Source organism: Dermacentor albipictus, chromosome 7 (genome assembly GCF_038994185.2).
Source record: "Dermacentor albipictus isolate Rhodes 1998 colony chromosome 7, USDA_Dalb.pri_finalv2, whole genome shotgun sequence".
NCBI classification, from domain to species: Eukaryota; Metazoa; Arthropoda; class Arachnida; order Ixodida; family Ixodidae; genus Dermacentor; species Dermacentor albipictus.
In genome coordinates, this window is record NC_091827.1 from 6,501,003 (window position 1) to 6,517,444 (window position 16,442).

The 16,442-nt window shown below is 44.4% G+C and overlaps 1 protein-coding gene across 14 annotated transcripts in view; it reads right to left on the bottom strand.

The window, feature by feature from the left end:
* Positions 1–16,442, bottom strand: part of GCS2alpha (glucosidase 2 subunit alpha) — a 118,275-nt gene that overhangs the window by 51,671 nt on the left and 50,162 nt on the right. For all 14 annotated transcript variants that reach the window (XM_070521582.1, XM_070521580.1, XM_070521578.1 and 11 more), the window contains 4 exons: positions 15,592–15,765; positions 13,663–13,827; positions 6,782–6,994; positions 1,823–2,011 (listed from right to left, as the gene is read on the bottom strand). In XM_070521582.1, the coding sequence (XP_070377683.1) occupies positions 1,823–2,011; positions 6,782–6,994; positions 13,663–13,827; positions 15,592–15,765 (741 nt within the window). The remainder of the gene's footprint in view (positions 1–1,822; positions 2,012–6,781; positions 6,995–13,662; positions 13,828–15,591; positions 15,766–16,442) is intronic.

Consider the following 16,442-nt stretch of genomic DNA (forward strand, 5'->3'; position numbering starts at 1 on the left):
GTGGCGCGGCATAGAGCTATGGGCGCAGCCCATTCGTGTTCGGAAGGGTGGAAGGGGGGCGATGCAAGGCTGGCGATGCGGAGAAAGCTGGAATATGAGCGTGTGGGGGCTGTAAGCACGGCAGGCCAACGTGCAGCGGCCCAAATTTGTTTTTTTCTTTTCAAGGATTTCACATTTCATTACCATTCCACACGGACGCCCAGTAGCCAGACTTTATTGTTATAACCGATAATGCGGCATGAGGGCATTATAGTAAGTGGGTTATATCAATATGAAAAAAATACACAAATTGACAGTGCAGTAGCTTCTCATGGTTATAACAGGTATGCTGTTAAAACCGGTATCATTGTAAGTGGGTTCGAGTGTATAACGAAGGAATAACTCGTTCTCGGCTCTATTTTCAACTGCACAATGCACGACCTTTACAACAAAGTGACCTGTATAATGAACGATTTCTGAGGCTCCAAGCATTTCGTTATAAAAGGTGTTCGACTGTATAACCTTTACCTTGAATGTAACATTGTTCATTGTAGCACTGTGCACTAGGATCCAGAAAGGGCAGCTGCCGCCATCTAGAAGCTGTGCGCAAGGATACAGTCAATCTATAATTTAGGCCCCCCAGGGCATTTACGTTCCCTGTAGAGATGACACCGCATTGTTGACGTCTGCAAAGTCTTCAATGTAACGGCGGCAGGAATTGGCACACTGCAACCTAGCAGGTCATCAACGACGCCCGCATTTGAGCTCATTATGGTACACGGCAGTTCAGGCTCTTCAGTTGCAGAGTTGGGCTAATTCGGACTGCAAATCAAGACTCGTTCGGAGTCAGGCTGCAAGGCACCGCTGGTGCCATTTAAGGTAGACTGTCGATAACTTCACAAGAAAGCCAGCAGAGTGCTGTCTGGAAGGCAAACTAAACAAACAAGCACAGAATGACTGAACGCTGTCTGGAAGGCAAATTCCCTTGGCAAATTCAACAAACAAGAGTGGGCCACGTGCGGTGGCGCCAGAATAGGATATGATGATCGCTATGTTGATGCGACCTCACAATTCAGGCAAAGCCTCCAAGAACGGCATTTGCATTTATATCTCTGAGGTGCAGTGCTGCGACCAAGGTAAGACTTCAGCAACTACCGTTTAATGTGTAATCTCCAAGCCATACTTGATGTCTCGTATCTCTGAGGACATACTTGGTGTCTCATCGAGGTTGCCAGAGGAGATTATGGCGGCAGAATCAGCCTATGCTATGGTCACAGACAGAGTCCGGAAAATAGAATGTAGAGTTGGCGGCTGTCCGAAATATTGGTCGTCCTTACACATTAAGTCTACGGGGCCGCTAGCAGTGCCGCGGAGCTGTCCAAATTACCGAGCATGTCTCTATTATGAATGTCCCATTTATCGGTCAGCGACTGTAAGGTTCGCCACACTAGCTCAAATCGAAGTGTGCTTGCTTTTTTTTTTTTCTCTGTGTGTGTGTGTGTGTGCTTTTTTTTTTTAATTTCAGCTGCCAATTTGGGGGTGTAGCTCTTACACGAGGGCAGCCCTTGACAAGCTTTGTTGACCCCTTATGCTATAAATTCACTTATTTTCCAACCCCTGATTATTCAGACTTTCAGGTGGTCTCCGTCGAGTCTGAACTATCGGACTGTAGCTAACAGAACTGCTCAAGCACTTCAAGAGAATTTGTAGCTTCTTAATGCTTATCCTGCACCTTACACTTATGTATTTGACAGTAACATTCAATCGTGTACTGATTAAACATTGAGTGCCAAATTAACAAGGTTTTACTGTACCATAGATAACTGCAAGACAAGGCACTTACCAGGAACATGCCGTACATGTTGTGAATGTCACGGTGCTCCCATCCACCTGTGTGCACGCAATCCTTGTGCATGGTCACCTCAGGTCCGTTAAACACCGAGGGTTCGTTCATATCATTCCACGTGAACAGGTGCTCCGTCGAGCCCCTGTACTGGTCGAGGGCAAACTTGCTGGCCCACCACTGTCGCACCTGTGAAAGTGCACAAACAATGAAGCATTGCCAGACTTTGGGCCCTCGCTCTGCCCAGGTGCAGTAAACCTGCAAAATCAGTTTTAAAACCTCTAAGGGGCCTGCAACACATATTAGGAAGAGTGTGGGATGTGTCCAATATACAGTCAAACCTCGATATAACGAACCTCGATTTAACAACATTCATGATGTAACACACTATTTTTATTTCCCAATCTTAGTTCCATTGAAAACTGTTTCTTCTTTCTCATGATTTAACAAAGTGATTTTGTGACATGGTTTTGATTCAGCAAAGCTTTCGGCCATTTTGAACATGTACTTGAGCTGGTAAAGCTAGTAAAAAACTATAAAAATGTACAGAAAGGTAAAAGATTTTTGGAAGTGTCCTTCCGCACAAAAAGATTGAGCGGCAAAAACACAGTTTAAGTGCATGTGCCAAGATACAGTATGCCAGACACACTGCTGTGCCATTTGTTGTGTAACAACTTACGAAGGCCGCAGGGTGCACGGCAGCTCAGAGCGCTCGGAAAAACACTAGAATGAACCATCCCTTCAACGCAAGAAGGGTGGGGAAGAGGTGAGCAAGTAGTAATGTGCTCAAGCATGTGTTGGAAGGGGGAGGGGGCAGGGGATGCACGCCTATCCGCCTTCTTTCCCTAGCACGTGCGGCTCCTCTGTCCTTGCTGTAGCTGCACACAGCATGCAGGCCACACAAATTATCTTGGAGGTAACTTTCGGCAAGTGCAAAGGTCCTGCCAAGATGGTTGGTGCCTTGATGTGCATTTTGCATCCTCAAGTCCAGTGTTGACGGTTGTGTAATCTCAAGTTTCCAAGGCACAATGCAAAGCGTTCGCTCGCGCTGCCACAGTGAGTGTTCTTGGTCATCAAGTGAGATCTTTGCCTGAGCGCTTGCGACACTGAAAAAAATACGAACCTTACTCCATGTAGCTGGGGCCTACTCACCTGGGATTGCGCGACAGCTGAATTGTTTGCATCATCCACAGCATGCCACAGGCGGTTCGCAACATGAGAAACTTAGTACTTTTTAAGTTAATGAATATGGGCCGCGACTTTTGAAAAATTTGTATCGTCCTGAAAATCGTATCAGGTGTGATTATATCACCAAAATTCTACTGTATATTCATGCTTAAAAATAGCTCAGAGTTTCTATAGAAACATGAAAATGGCATGTTCTAAAATGAAATATTGCAAAGGCTTGAAAGCGTAACAGAATGGCACAGCAACAGAAGAGGAAATACCCTAGCAGCAGATAATGTAACAAAAGCACATATAAGAAAAAACAAAACAGCAAACAATCACTGCATGAAGGAAAATGACCCTCTGAACCACACAACAGTAAATAGCTGTTGCTGTGTATGACTGCGTAATCCTGTGTGTTCCTGTGTTATGAGCAATCCTATGCTATCTAAAATGGGAATCTGAAGAGTATGACATTCCTGAATGTTATGACAGTGCACAGCTGTTGCCACTCAGCAGCGCAGAGTGTGAAAAACAGCAAAACGTTTTGCTGGTGGCATGTACCTGCAACCTTCCAATCTCAATTCCTGCAGCCAGGCTCCAACGGGCCTATTGGTTACACATGCACAGAGGCTCCGAGGACCATGCAATGATCTTTTAATGACTAGCGTATTTACTTGCATAATGATCGCACACGCGCAATGATCGCACCCCTGAATTTTGTCATCAAAATTAAATTTTTTTTTCTTTCTCGTGTAACGATCGCACCCCAAACTTGCAGCAGCTATACGTTGTATGCCAAGTCTAGCTGATGATGATTGCGCTTACCATCTGTCGAATGCTGTTGAATGCTACCCGCATGGCTCTTCAAGACATACCAAACGGTCTGCATGCACCAGATTTCATTCCTATCATCACTCTCTCCACTTTCACGAAAAAAAAATAAAAAAAGACGTACATCCAAACTTGCCTTGGCTTTATTATTTGTAGGCTACAACAACAACAAAAAAGGCACCTTTTGATTCCTCGTGTCTGCACTTGTAGGCACGCCACAAATTGCGAGCGGCAACTATAGTAGCCACGTTTAAATTGATACGTTAGAAGTGTACCCTATTCATATGCTGACGCTTGTAACACAGCTAAGACATAATTCACCCACCCTTAGTGGAAACGTGCCTTATTAGGATAGTAGTGAAGACAAATTCCGGAGTTTTCACAGCAGACCCGCTATGTGTTTCTATGTCACTGGCAGCTAAGCGCGTCCATCTCAGTTTCTATCCCCTCATAGTGGACATGGTTACGTTATTGCCGCAACCGTGCGGATATTAACTATACTATTTATTACTGATACGAAACAAACTGTTTCAATGCACGTAATGTACTCACAAGAAGAAAAAAATTGCGTTCGGCACATTCAACTTGCTCCGCTATCTGCCACTTTTGTTTCGGTGTCCCACACTGTTACAGAGGCAGCCACCTGTTGACCTGTTGTCATCCCGCAACAAATGCAGGATGAAAAAACATTTTTGTTTCTTTTGGCGGAAAACTTAACCTGGGTAATGATTGCACCCCTGAATTTACGTCAATTTTTTTGACGAAAAAGTGTGATCATCATTCGAGGAAATACGGTATTTGATGTTAAAAAAATTATGCAGATTACACGCACTATGAGAATGTAAGCAAAGTTTTCTGTAGTGTTTTCCTTAATGGGCAGCAATTCGTAGTGACGTTGATGGGGGATGCTTAAGTTTTTACGAGAGGGTGAATGGTGGGGAATGTTTCAGTGCAATACGAGAGTGGCGAGGTCATGTTCCCCTTGCGCGCACCACTTGCGTTTGTCCACCTAGTGCACAGAGCACACAGTAACAAGTTTTCGCATGAAGCACTGTTTCGAGCCATTGCTCATAGCCAGCAAGAATGTCATTGTCTCTCACGGCAGATTGCATTGTGGCAGAAAAGTTAAACTTTAATTAAGTATGGTGCTTTATGCGTACTGCAACTACAATCTGATTATCTGGCAAGCTGTAGTGCAGGACTCTAGATTAATTTTGACCACCTGGGGTTCTGTTACGTGTACACACCTAAATATAAGTACATGAGTGTCTTTGCATTTTGCCCCCTCCAAACGCAGCCCCCGCAGTCAGAGTTGAACCCGTGACCTCGAGCGACACAAACACTAAGATACCGCATCGGGTACAGAAGTGTTCATTTACTGGGCGGCCTGCTTGCATAATGTTGTCTTGATGCCTATAGTGCTTTACTATGGCTTTGTGTTTGCATGCCCTGCATCAGTTCTCTGCAGGACAAATTTGAACCACGTTTATTTTTCAGAAGCATCAGAACCGTACCAAACCGTACCTTCAATTAGCATTTACACACTCATTCCTGCAATGTTGCCACGTGAAGTAGTAGCTTTTCCTTTACCTAAGACACACCAAAAGACACATACTTTATAAGATCACATTTCCCTTCTTATGTGCCGTGTAGGCAAACTGCCGCAAGCAGAGTAGTTACCGTATTTACACAATTCAAACGCACCCTTGATTCTAACGCACACCCCTTTGCCGTTACCTAAAGAAAGAAAAGTCCTTTACAGTATCATGCACCTCATTCTTTCATAGAGAAATACAACTTTCTCTCATTTGGAAAAACAATAATTCACTCCCAATGCACTAAAGTTGCGATAAATAAAGAAGTAACAGTTTCACCCGAAAAGCGAAGCATCAATTGCGATAGCGAATTAGCAGACAGCTATACAAAGTAAGGATGGTAGTTTTATTGGCCATATACACTTTTTAACATTCGCTTACTAACTAAATTAGCAAGCATGGTGTCAGGTGTGCACAAGCAAACATAAACATGTCTTACTCAATGACTGAGGAAACTTGTTATTAAAATGCTGGAGTGAGGAAGCACGGTAGCAGGAGCAAGCGAATTGATCTTCGTGCTGCCTCTCACTGCAACGTGAACAAGGCGACGAGAACAGTGTGGTGCGCCTAGACGTGTAGACTCTGTCCCAATCGCAGATCACTTTCAAGATAGGGGTTGCCTGGCGGCGCTGTATGCAGCAACCACCAGAGTAGAACGCCTCTACTGTCTGCGCCAGTCCTGCACACCACTTTCAGGCACTCCTGATGCAGCCTGATTTCCTTGCGTCTCCACACACGTGATCACTTTCCTTTTAATTCCCACACCATGATGAACTTGGTGTGTCTTCACAGTTGGCACTTCCATGCTGATAGAGCAAAGCCAGAAAACAGGAATATCGATGGTCGACTAACGAAAGCACACATACTACAGCACATGGAGGAAGCTATGGAAGCTATGCTTGAAGTGCTTACGAGGCAGCCATTTCAATATACCCACGGCGTTATGGTAAAGCAGGTTTAGAGTCATACATGACTCTAATGCACAGATAATTTTTTACCTGTTTTATCAGAAAGAAAGTGTGCATCAGATTCGAGTAAATACGATAAGTTGTTCACTCGTATCGCTACTCCATCAATGGCGACTTCTCTTTACTCAATGGCGACCCTTCTCTTTACTCCCTCTCCAGACTGTTGTGCATGAGCACAAAGGCAAGTTCTGCAGCTTCTGCGGGAAGAGGACATCGTGGCTACACTCCCCCCAAAACGAGGCCTGCCTTTTGACATCGCCCATCTCTTCTCCCACACTCCTACTGTGTGCTCTCAACCACCTCCCGACTCAGCGTGCAAGACAGTGAAAGGAGCAGCAGCAGTGTTAAAAAAAAAAAAAGAAAGTAAATGGCTGCATACAACCAGCCCACTTCACCTCAGGGTTGAGGAAGTCCAGGTAAGACGAAGAGCCTGGCCAGCACCAGCCCTCAAAGTCTCCGCCATCTTTGTTCTTGACGTAGTAGCCTCGCTCAGTGGCCTCCGAGTGAATGTGGTAGCCAGACTCGCGCTTGATGTGTGGGTCGATGATGGTGATCATGCGGCGGCCCTTGGCTGTCAGGTTGCGGATCATCTGCTCTGGCTGGGAGAACTGAAGAGGAAAGATGTCGTCAGGCAACGACATTGACTGATTGACGAGGTTCATAATCTCATATGTCGTTTAATCTGTAGTATACTACCGCAAAACCTTGTTAGTTCTAACTAAATTAAAAAGCATGGCGTCACATGCGCGCAGACAAACATGAACATGTCTCACTCAATGACCACGCAAAATTTTTAAGAGAACGCTGGAGTGAAAGTGCGGTAGCAAGAGCGAGCGAATTGACCTTAGTGCAGCCTCTAGCTTCAATGTGAACTAAGTGACGAGAACACTGCACAGTGCGAATAGATTACACTCTACCTAGATGCATAGACTGTCTCCATCACAGATCGCTTTCAACAAAGGGGCCGCGCGGCCGTGCCTATGCAGCCGCCGCCGAAGTAGAACACCTCTCCTGTTTGCGTTAGTCGCGCAAGCAAGTTTCGAGAACTCCGAATGCACGTGGTGTGGCCCGATTTCCGCCCGTCTCCGCGAACGTGATCACTTTTTTTTTATTTGTGGCATCGTGTTGTCTTCACAGTTGGCACTTCCATGCTAATGGAGCAAACGCAGAAAACGGGAACACAAACGGTAGATTAACCGAAGCACATGTACTACGGCACATGGAGGAAGCTATGACAGCTAGGCCTGGAGCGCATGTGAAGTGGCCATTTTGAAATGACAATGGTGATATGGCAACACAGATTTAGGGTCATACTGGATTCCAACGCGCATGCAATTTGTGGACCTGTTTTATCAGGAAGAAAACTGCGCGTCAGATTTGAGTAAATATGGTAATGCATACACCTGCTGGGACAAGAGGAGGAGTTCGAGTTACCCTATCTTCCAAACTAACGCGGGTCGAATTCAAGAGGTTTTACTGTAGCCCATATTTGTCGTTATTTGTGTTCTATATACAGCAGAGCCTCACTTATATGTTATGGAAAAAAATACAAGAAAACGTATGATCAGAAGTCACTAAAAATTTGGCATACTCAACTGCCTGACATATGTATTGTGAACTGTTGAAACACAAGACGCCAATGAGTAGTGAGCTGGTGAGACCCAAGTGGCCAAAAACAGGCATTGCTGTTATTGCAGCGTGCCATTTTTGCACTGTGTGTGTATCTGTCTCCATTACCACGTAAGGTGTCCCGGTAGCATGCCAACTGCCAAAGCCACGGAGAGCATCACGTGTCGGTGCAGCGCGCCATAACTTGGCACCACCTGCTCCTTGTTCCGGTCGCACAAGATCATACTCCATACTACAGCCGCCAATGAACTTTTTGAACTCCAAAAACTCAAACCTGATGAATATTCCAGACTCCATAAATGCACCATCAGTATGCACCATCAGGGTGCACAATCGTAGAGCTAATGCATTCTGGCAACCAATTTTTCGGACAAATTTAGGGCCCAAAGTTTGATTTTCCAGACTAAATCGCCCGTTCCGAGCCATGCTAGGGTGGCTAGAATGCGGAGATGTGAAGACCGGCCCCTGAAGGCTGGCCCCCAAACGCGTTCCTGCCACGTGACAGTGCTGCGGGCAGGGGCACCGTAGTTTCTTGCAGCGTCTGCATACCTCCGAGCGGGCAAATGACTTGTTGCACTTTAGTTTTTCTGCTTCAATGCTTTCGATGCTGACAAGTATTTTTTTTTTTCAGCCTTGTAGATACCGAGGGAATTTAACGGAGTGTTTCACAGCTCTCACTGCACACAGAAACTGCAAGCACCGACCGCGCATCCGATACAACAAGGAGGGCTTTTGCATCCGCCTTTTGCCAAGGTTGGCGCGCTTATGCCATGATGAAAGTACAGTTCATAGGAATCACCATGTAAGGCCAACGTGTTGGAACATCTTTGAATGTGTCGCGCGCACATTACTCAGATATTTGTGATTGTAATAGCACTTTAAAGGGAGGAACCTTATGCAATATATCAGCAATGTGGTAAAAAAAGTTCTAAAAAGTACAAAACGCTGATGACTTAATACGAGTTTATTTCAAATAGCACAGTCATTGCAGAGCATGACATTTTCTACAAAGCACGCGGCTGAACCTTCTTGACTGTTGTGAGGAGCACACTGGTTTAGCCCTTTGAGCGAAAAGCGAACACGTGATGCATTAAAACTTAGCCACTGATCCTGTTAGAGCAGTGGAATGCTCAGTGCAGCCAATCAGTGGCACATTGTCTGTTAGAAGCAAGAAATCCTTGACCACTTTTGCATGCAGTCACGTAGTGCCAAATGCACGAAGGAGTCTGTCCTTGAGGGTCTATAAGGTTGTACAGACAGACTGATGGGTACAGAAGACCTCCCTCCGCCCTCCTCACCCCCAATGTCCCACTGTTTGCAAGCTTCTGCTGGAAATTGGTGCGGTACTTTCTCTTATCACAAGGCAGACATTGCAACGTACCATGCAATCAGTTAAAATGATGCGCTACCTGGCTGCGTAGCCCGCAATGTAATAAACCAGGCATGCATAACTGTGTTTCTCCACATAGTTCACATGGTCCCAGGCAACTTCTGTCGCTTCTGTTGCTTCAGCAGGTAGTACGTGTCGTCCAAGGCTGCTTCTTCGTTTTCTGGGAGCAGCTGCTACTCCAACAGCAGCGATTCCACAAGTACAGGGGACACATTTCCTCCCTTGGCACTTTTTGCCAAGCTGCAAAAGCTCACGCACTATTGTAAAAGCTTAACAGAGCTGCACTCCATAGACCACGAGAGCTACCTTGCACAGCGCTGCGGCCTACAAGACTGACAGACTCATGGCGTCCCCGATGGAAGCACCGAATTTTCCTCCAGAGGCAGGAACGCGCAGTGGGGCCTCACAAGGCAATGGTGGCAGCGCCGCAGTTTTCACACCTCCCTGTTCTAGCCACCCAGCCATGCTACCCGATCTTGAAGACTGTCATGTTGGAATTTCCACTGGCTTGACTTCCAGTGGCCTGCCCTATAGCCTCCAAGATTGGGAGGCGCACACCATACTCCTGCCCCAGAGGCTATGCCTGCTCTTCCTTCACTGACAAAATGCTCTAAAAATGTCACTAAATTGTTCCAATTCTTGCTATTTCTGTAATTTTGGCATTTTTTCAATTTTATAACGAAATAAATACGTGGTGTAGTTGCACACTTCTTTTTTAGTTTACAAGAAACCTTTCGAAGATTTGTCAGAAATCTTTTTCAGCTTCATCGCTTTAGCTAAACTGGCCAAAAAACAAAGAAAACCGATTTTGTGGTCAGTTAGAGGCAGTTGCTTTTGGCAGTTTGGCAATTTTTCAAAAACATTCTGTTGGTGACAAATTTCACTTCCCGTAGGCCAGTAGTGCTAGCCTGGATTTACCAAAAAAATTCTGGCGAGGTACAAAGCGTTAATTTTGGCGTGATAGGCCTTCGAACTTGTAGAATCTGCAAGTTGTTAAAACACTTTTTTCCATTTATAGTAAAATAAGTATTTTTTTTCCAAGAAATTGATGCTACGTTTCGTAAAACTAAAGTTGATGCGTTTCTGCAGAGACATTTTCCCATCTCATATAAAATTTTCTCTGAAAACTAGAAATAGTCGGGACCCCCCTTCTGGCAAAATTTTGCCTGCAAAGCACGCTTAGCCACTGGACGTCTAAGCTTTGCAGGAAAGCAGGCCACTCAGTTGCAAAAGGCACAGGTTTGCGGACAGCGCGGGTGCAATCTTTTGCAGAGCCAGCTTCAATCCTGAGCTTATTGCTTAACAGCAGATACAATGAGTGACGGCTGGCACAGGGTCAAGTGCTTCTAAGTTCACGGGAATTTGATATTGTATAAGGCAGAGGTTGGCAAGAACAGACTGCTACTGGGAATTTTTCAATTTTCCAACTTAACATGACCAAAATACACAGTGTTTTAGTATAACAACTAACTAGTGAAATTTTTTTACTATTAACAAAGTAATTGTGTTGTTCCAACATATTAACATAACCCAACTTCCTAATAAATGCATGTGCATATCGTTATTCAATATTCGAAGGTAAGTATTCATATTAGAAAATTTTGATAGTCGAACACACTTATAACGATACTGGTTTTAACAATATATTGGTTATAACAATGAGAAGCTGCTGCATCATCAACTTTTGTATGTTTTCCATGGTGAAATAACCTGCTTACTACTGTGCCACAGTTATAACGACAAAGTCTGGCTGCTGGGTGTCCGTGCCGAAAGGTCGAGAAATGCAAAATCCTTTAAAAGAAAAATAGAAGACAAGGAATTTGAGCCGCTGAACGATGGCCCTGGCAGCCACCGAGCACTCGTTTTTCAGTCTTCTCCACGTGTTTCTCTCCCATCGTCCTTCCACTCTTCCGAACACTAATGGGCTGTGCCCATAGCTCTACGCCGCACCACCCTTTAAATGAATGGACCGCGCCAACTGTGCTGCTCCCAGATTGCTAGCTGGCTCCTGTCAGCTTAATTGCTTGCATTCGTCTTTGTTGGTTGCATCGAAATCGTTCCTGGCCACGTGGTTTCTCAGTCTCGTTTGACTAGCTGCCGAATTGGAAGGTGGCTGATCGGCTTGCTTATCGGCAATGCACGACCTTGCCGGTGAAAAGATAGCGAACGGCTACAGATTTGGAAACTACCGTAAAAACCGGACTATAGGTCGGACCGGAATATAGGTCGATCCCCCAACTAACGAATTCTCAAAATGAAATAAATATATTTTTCTATGGCAAAAGTACCGAAAGACATGACACCCTTACCGTGAAACAACAACAACAAACAGGGTGTTGCACAATGGTGACAGTATTTATTTAAATGCTGCTCGCATGTGCACCTGGCCAAGTTTTTAGCGGTATCGCGCGACCATCGACTCGCGTGCTTGTCAGCACCTTATTAACGGCGCTGAGCAGCGAAACAAACGAGATACGCGCATGTGTACACATGCCCTTACTTTCGCTATTTCGCCGCTCCGTGCCGTGATGACAAGGTGCTGACAAACAGGCGGGTCGATGGTCGTGCGATACTGTTTAAAATTGGCAGGGTGTACAGTACACAGAAGGACACGAAGTGCGCAAGCGCTACTCCGAATCAGAGCAATGCCTTTGATTAGAGTCGGATGACGAGTGCTTCTCGCTGCCCAGTCCATAGGCACGTGCGATCTCCACCGCTTTCAAACGGATGCATTCGGCAGTCACAGGCAGCGATCTTACACGCAGCTCTCGGATGGACTCCGCAACCTTGCCTTCCAGTTCTGCAGTCTGCTGCGATCCGGCACGAAATGACGTTTTCTTTTGGTTGTTGCAAGTTGTAATACGTTGCTTTTGCCTCCGCCACTACCGAATGCTCTTTTCGGATACTTCAAGTTCGCGCTGTGCCGCCAGGTTGCCGTGGGCTTCCGCGTACTCAATCGCCTTTTTCTTGAAGGCGACGGTGAATTGACGTTGGCTTCTGCTCATTTTGAAACAAAATGAAAATGCAGCCTTTAATTAATATAACTTTTCGACAATGGAAACGCAAAATGACGGTGCCACAACGTCGTCACGGCGCCATAGACGCTGCGCTGCTGCTGATGGCGATGGCGGCTGTTTACTTCACCCGCCCATTGTTGCAAGACTTCCGTAGTTTTTCCGCCAATATCCGGTATATAAGTCGAGGGTCGACTTTTCGTGATGGTTTTTTGAAAAAAAGTTCGACCTATATTCCGGTTTTTACGGTAAGTGCTTCTAACTGATGACACAATCGTGGCAAACGTGCTTGCATTGGATAGCAACGGTGATGATGGCAGCGATGACGCAGTTGGACAGGCTGCCTCAACGTTGTCCTCATAGGAGGCCCGGCAGATGATCCAATCCCTCCCTCTGGGGCTTTGTTTTCGTGAGGAACTGTCCATGGAATACCTGGATGCCTTGGAGAAGGATATTGGCAAGCTTTGCATAAAGCATGCAAGGCTGACGAACATGGGTTTTTCTTGTGCAAGCCAGTGAGAAGTACATGGCAAGATGCTTGTGGCGATCTCACCTCAGTGTTTCTTCTGGATTTCTCAAGCTGACAGACTGCCACGTCAACCTTCTCGCAATCTTTTAAAAGGTCCCTTTTAAAAAGTGATGTGAAAAAGTGAATAGCAGCGCCATTCTTTAACGCAGACAGCGACGGCTTGTTAAATGCGATCGGAGCGCCCAGAAAGCAGTCAAACAAGTGGACAGAATCAGCAGCCAGATGGAGGAACGTGGCAGGGAGGGGCACTGGCCTCTCCGCCATTGTACTTCTCTCACAACAGCTCTGCCATCCCCCTATTGATTTTTTCATGCAACCCAGTTATAACAATTATCGGTTATAACAATGGAATGCTCGTGGCCCCTGAATATTGTTTTAAGTGGGTTCGACTGTATTTACACACCCTATGACTAAGTATTTCGATATCTATTTTAACTTCGTATGCATTTATCGAGCTGGATAAAAAGTGTTTCGGGCCCTTTAAGCAACAAGAGGGCAATGAGAGATGCCACTGTCATGAGCTCCAGATTAAACTTATCCTTACGAAAAATTGCATTAAATCTTTGTTGTACTTATTCAGCTTGAAAGTGATGTCTGCAGGAGCAGTGGGCATGACAACAGCCAGTCTGGGAATCCCTAATGCGTGTGCACATGTCTGTGCATGTGTACATAAAATGAGTAATTAAAGGTATAGCTGCTGAAGGATGTCTTTACCTTGAATGGATCCCACGTGAAATACTTCTTGCCATCTGTGTGCTCAATATCAAGCCACAGCGCGTCGTAGGGAATGTTGTGCTCGTCGAAACCAGCATCCACGCTGCGGACATCGTCTTGGTCATTGTAGTTCCATCGGCTCTGGTGGTATGCCACTGAGAACATCTGCACACAAAATAATCGATGTGAACTCGAATTTCACTAAACAAGACAAGGTAGTTTACAACCAATACTGTGAAGCCACTGAGGTAGACCTGTAGCACTTAGTTAAGTAGGATTCATGCCACAGATGTATATAAAATAATCAAGTAGGCTTTTTGATAATAATGTACATAATATTGTGCTGTGTTACTCCTGAAGTAAATTGGCAGACTTTGTTGCAACATAATTTGTTTGAGTAGGCAGGAAGATATTTAAAGTTCAACTTGATGTGAACCAGCACACCACCTGTTTTACTAAAGATATTGCCTGATCATTTACTGCCAAAATGTTGACTTGTACAAATATTCAAGAAAAGATAACACAAAAGTTAAAAGCAGCCTATGTACACCAACTTGTCTTGCTAAGTTGGACTTCAGATGAATAAGGTACTAATGCACAAGAACAGAACACAAGGAGAGAATAACAAAATAGATCACCTCCTACGCTTACTCACTTGTAATCATGTGTGACTCTGTATAACACAGTAATATACTGGGTGTTGTTTTTGAACTTTAACAGAATTTTTAAAAATCTGTGACATACAGCACACATCTACTCAATGACCTGAATTACTCAAAGGGGCAGATATTACTTACACTGGAAATAAACATGCAGAATTGATAATTAATAAAATTTAGCTAATCAACTGTTGAACTATATTACTTTAGCACACATATTGATGAGAAGAAACAAAGTAAGTCGTCTCCTAAATTTAATCACTTGAAATCGCAATATGTGATTGTGCGTAACAGTAATACATTCCATGCCCAACGGATCTGGAAAAATACTTTCAGATACGTATAACAGGCTATTCTCACTTAGTTTGGTCTGCCTTATATATCAATACAGCCAATTCCACTTTTAAAATCTGGCTGTAACGAACTACTGGCTACAACAAACAAATCTTTGGGCAAATTTTGTCTGTGTGTATTACTAGTTAAACCTCAATACCACAAACTTCAATATAACAAAATTCTCGATATAACTAAGTATTTAACTTTTTATAGCCTCTTTTCCATAGAACACCATGTATTTAGAACCTCAATATAACAAAGTGTGTTTGTATGCGATTTCAATATAAAGTTCCGCAGCAAAGGAATGCCAGACAATAAATGGAAACTTCCACGGATGCAGAGAGTCAAATGAATGAATTACAAGTGGCTGCTTGCACCTCTCAAATCAAGTGGCCCGTGACAAGAGCGACCACTGAATTGAAGCCGTATCATGTTACGTATGAAGTCCAAGTGCGATAAGATCCTACTGCGCCTCACGCACTTCCTGCAAAATGGCAGACAAGATGATGCCATGCCACGTGGTTGTACAATTACTGCATAAACCTGTTTATTTTTGCAAGAAAGTTTGAGTTCAGTGTGAACTGCGTTGAAGTGAGCCTGTTTGAGATTCTGCTGGCTCCGAGTCTGAACATATATTTTGCGAGTGAGTAAATTCTGTTTGTTTTGGCGACCTTTGGCGACAAGTCATGGAAATAAAGGATACAGACATGAAGAATTTTATTAAAAGAATCGTGATAAGCGCTGCCCCTTAGGGTGACACTGCGGGCTGTTCCCATGTGGGGACAGTTAGGCCTAACCTAACTGCCACATCGCAGGCTCTCTGTACAGCCAAAGGCTGGCAATGGTATTCTGAGCTCTTGATGGCCGAGTATAAAGCAAGCAATGCTGACAAGACCAACCAAATCACAATAGGCAAACAAAACCAAAACCTTACCGGTGGCAGTGGTGTGGTTCCCGTGAGGGACCGGTACTGGCGCATGACATCTTTTGGCCCTGGACCCAGCAAGAAAAACGTGTCGATGAGGCCATTCTCAGAGAACCAGTGAGTCTCCCGGTGATTAGGCGGCGGGCTGCGCTTCACGAAGTCCACAACCGATGACAGCACACCCTGTGATGAAAAGCATTGCAGTATTCTTTTAACACTGCTGAAAGTCCCTAGGCGGATACTGCATGCTAGTGTGGTCACAAACCAGCAAGGTGCTTGGGCAGCCACATGCAGTGTTCTGGCAGGATACTGTAAACAACTCTTCTGGAGAGTCTGCCTTTCAAGCTTTCAGCCTTGTCTCAGCTTTTTAATAATTTCAAGGTGCAAAAAAATTAGATAACGTGAACATAGTATCACTAAACCGAGTTTAATGTGTTGAGCAAAATGTTTGAAGGACTAATTATTTCTGAAGGATCAGATTTCCGAAAATAAAAAAGGAGAATCATTTAGAAAAACTCCCTTACTTACAGAAACACTATGCTAGCTTTCATTTGTCACTGTAAAGAAATTATATGATTAACCAAATTTGGACCTACTAAACTTAATATTCGAAAAAACTAGAGTGGAAGGCAAGAAATATTATAATTTATTGTAAAATACAAGGAATTATTCAAATATTTATTATGTTTACTATTTTAGACTCGCAGACTGTTCTGTAAGGATGCCGTGAACAGGCAATCTGCTCTATATGAGTTGTAGCAGCAATGATCTGTGCTGCGGAGAAGCAACGTTTATGGAGTTTATTAATACAATACAGTTAAACCTGAATATAAACTTTCCTATAACAAAATTCTGAATAT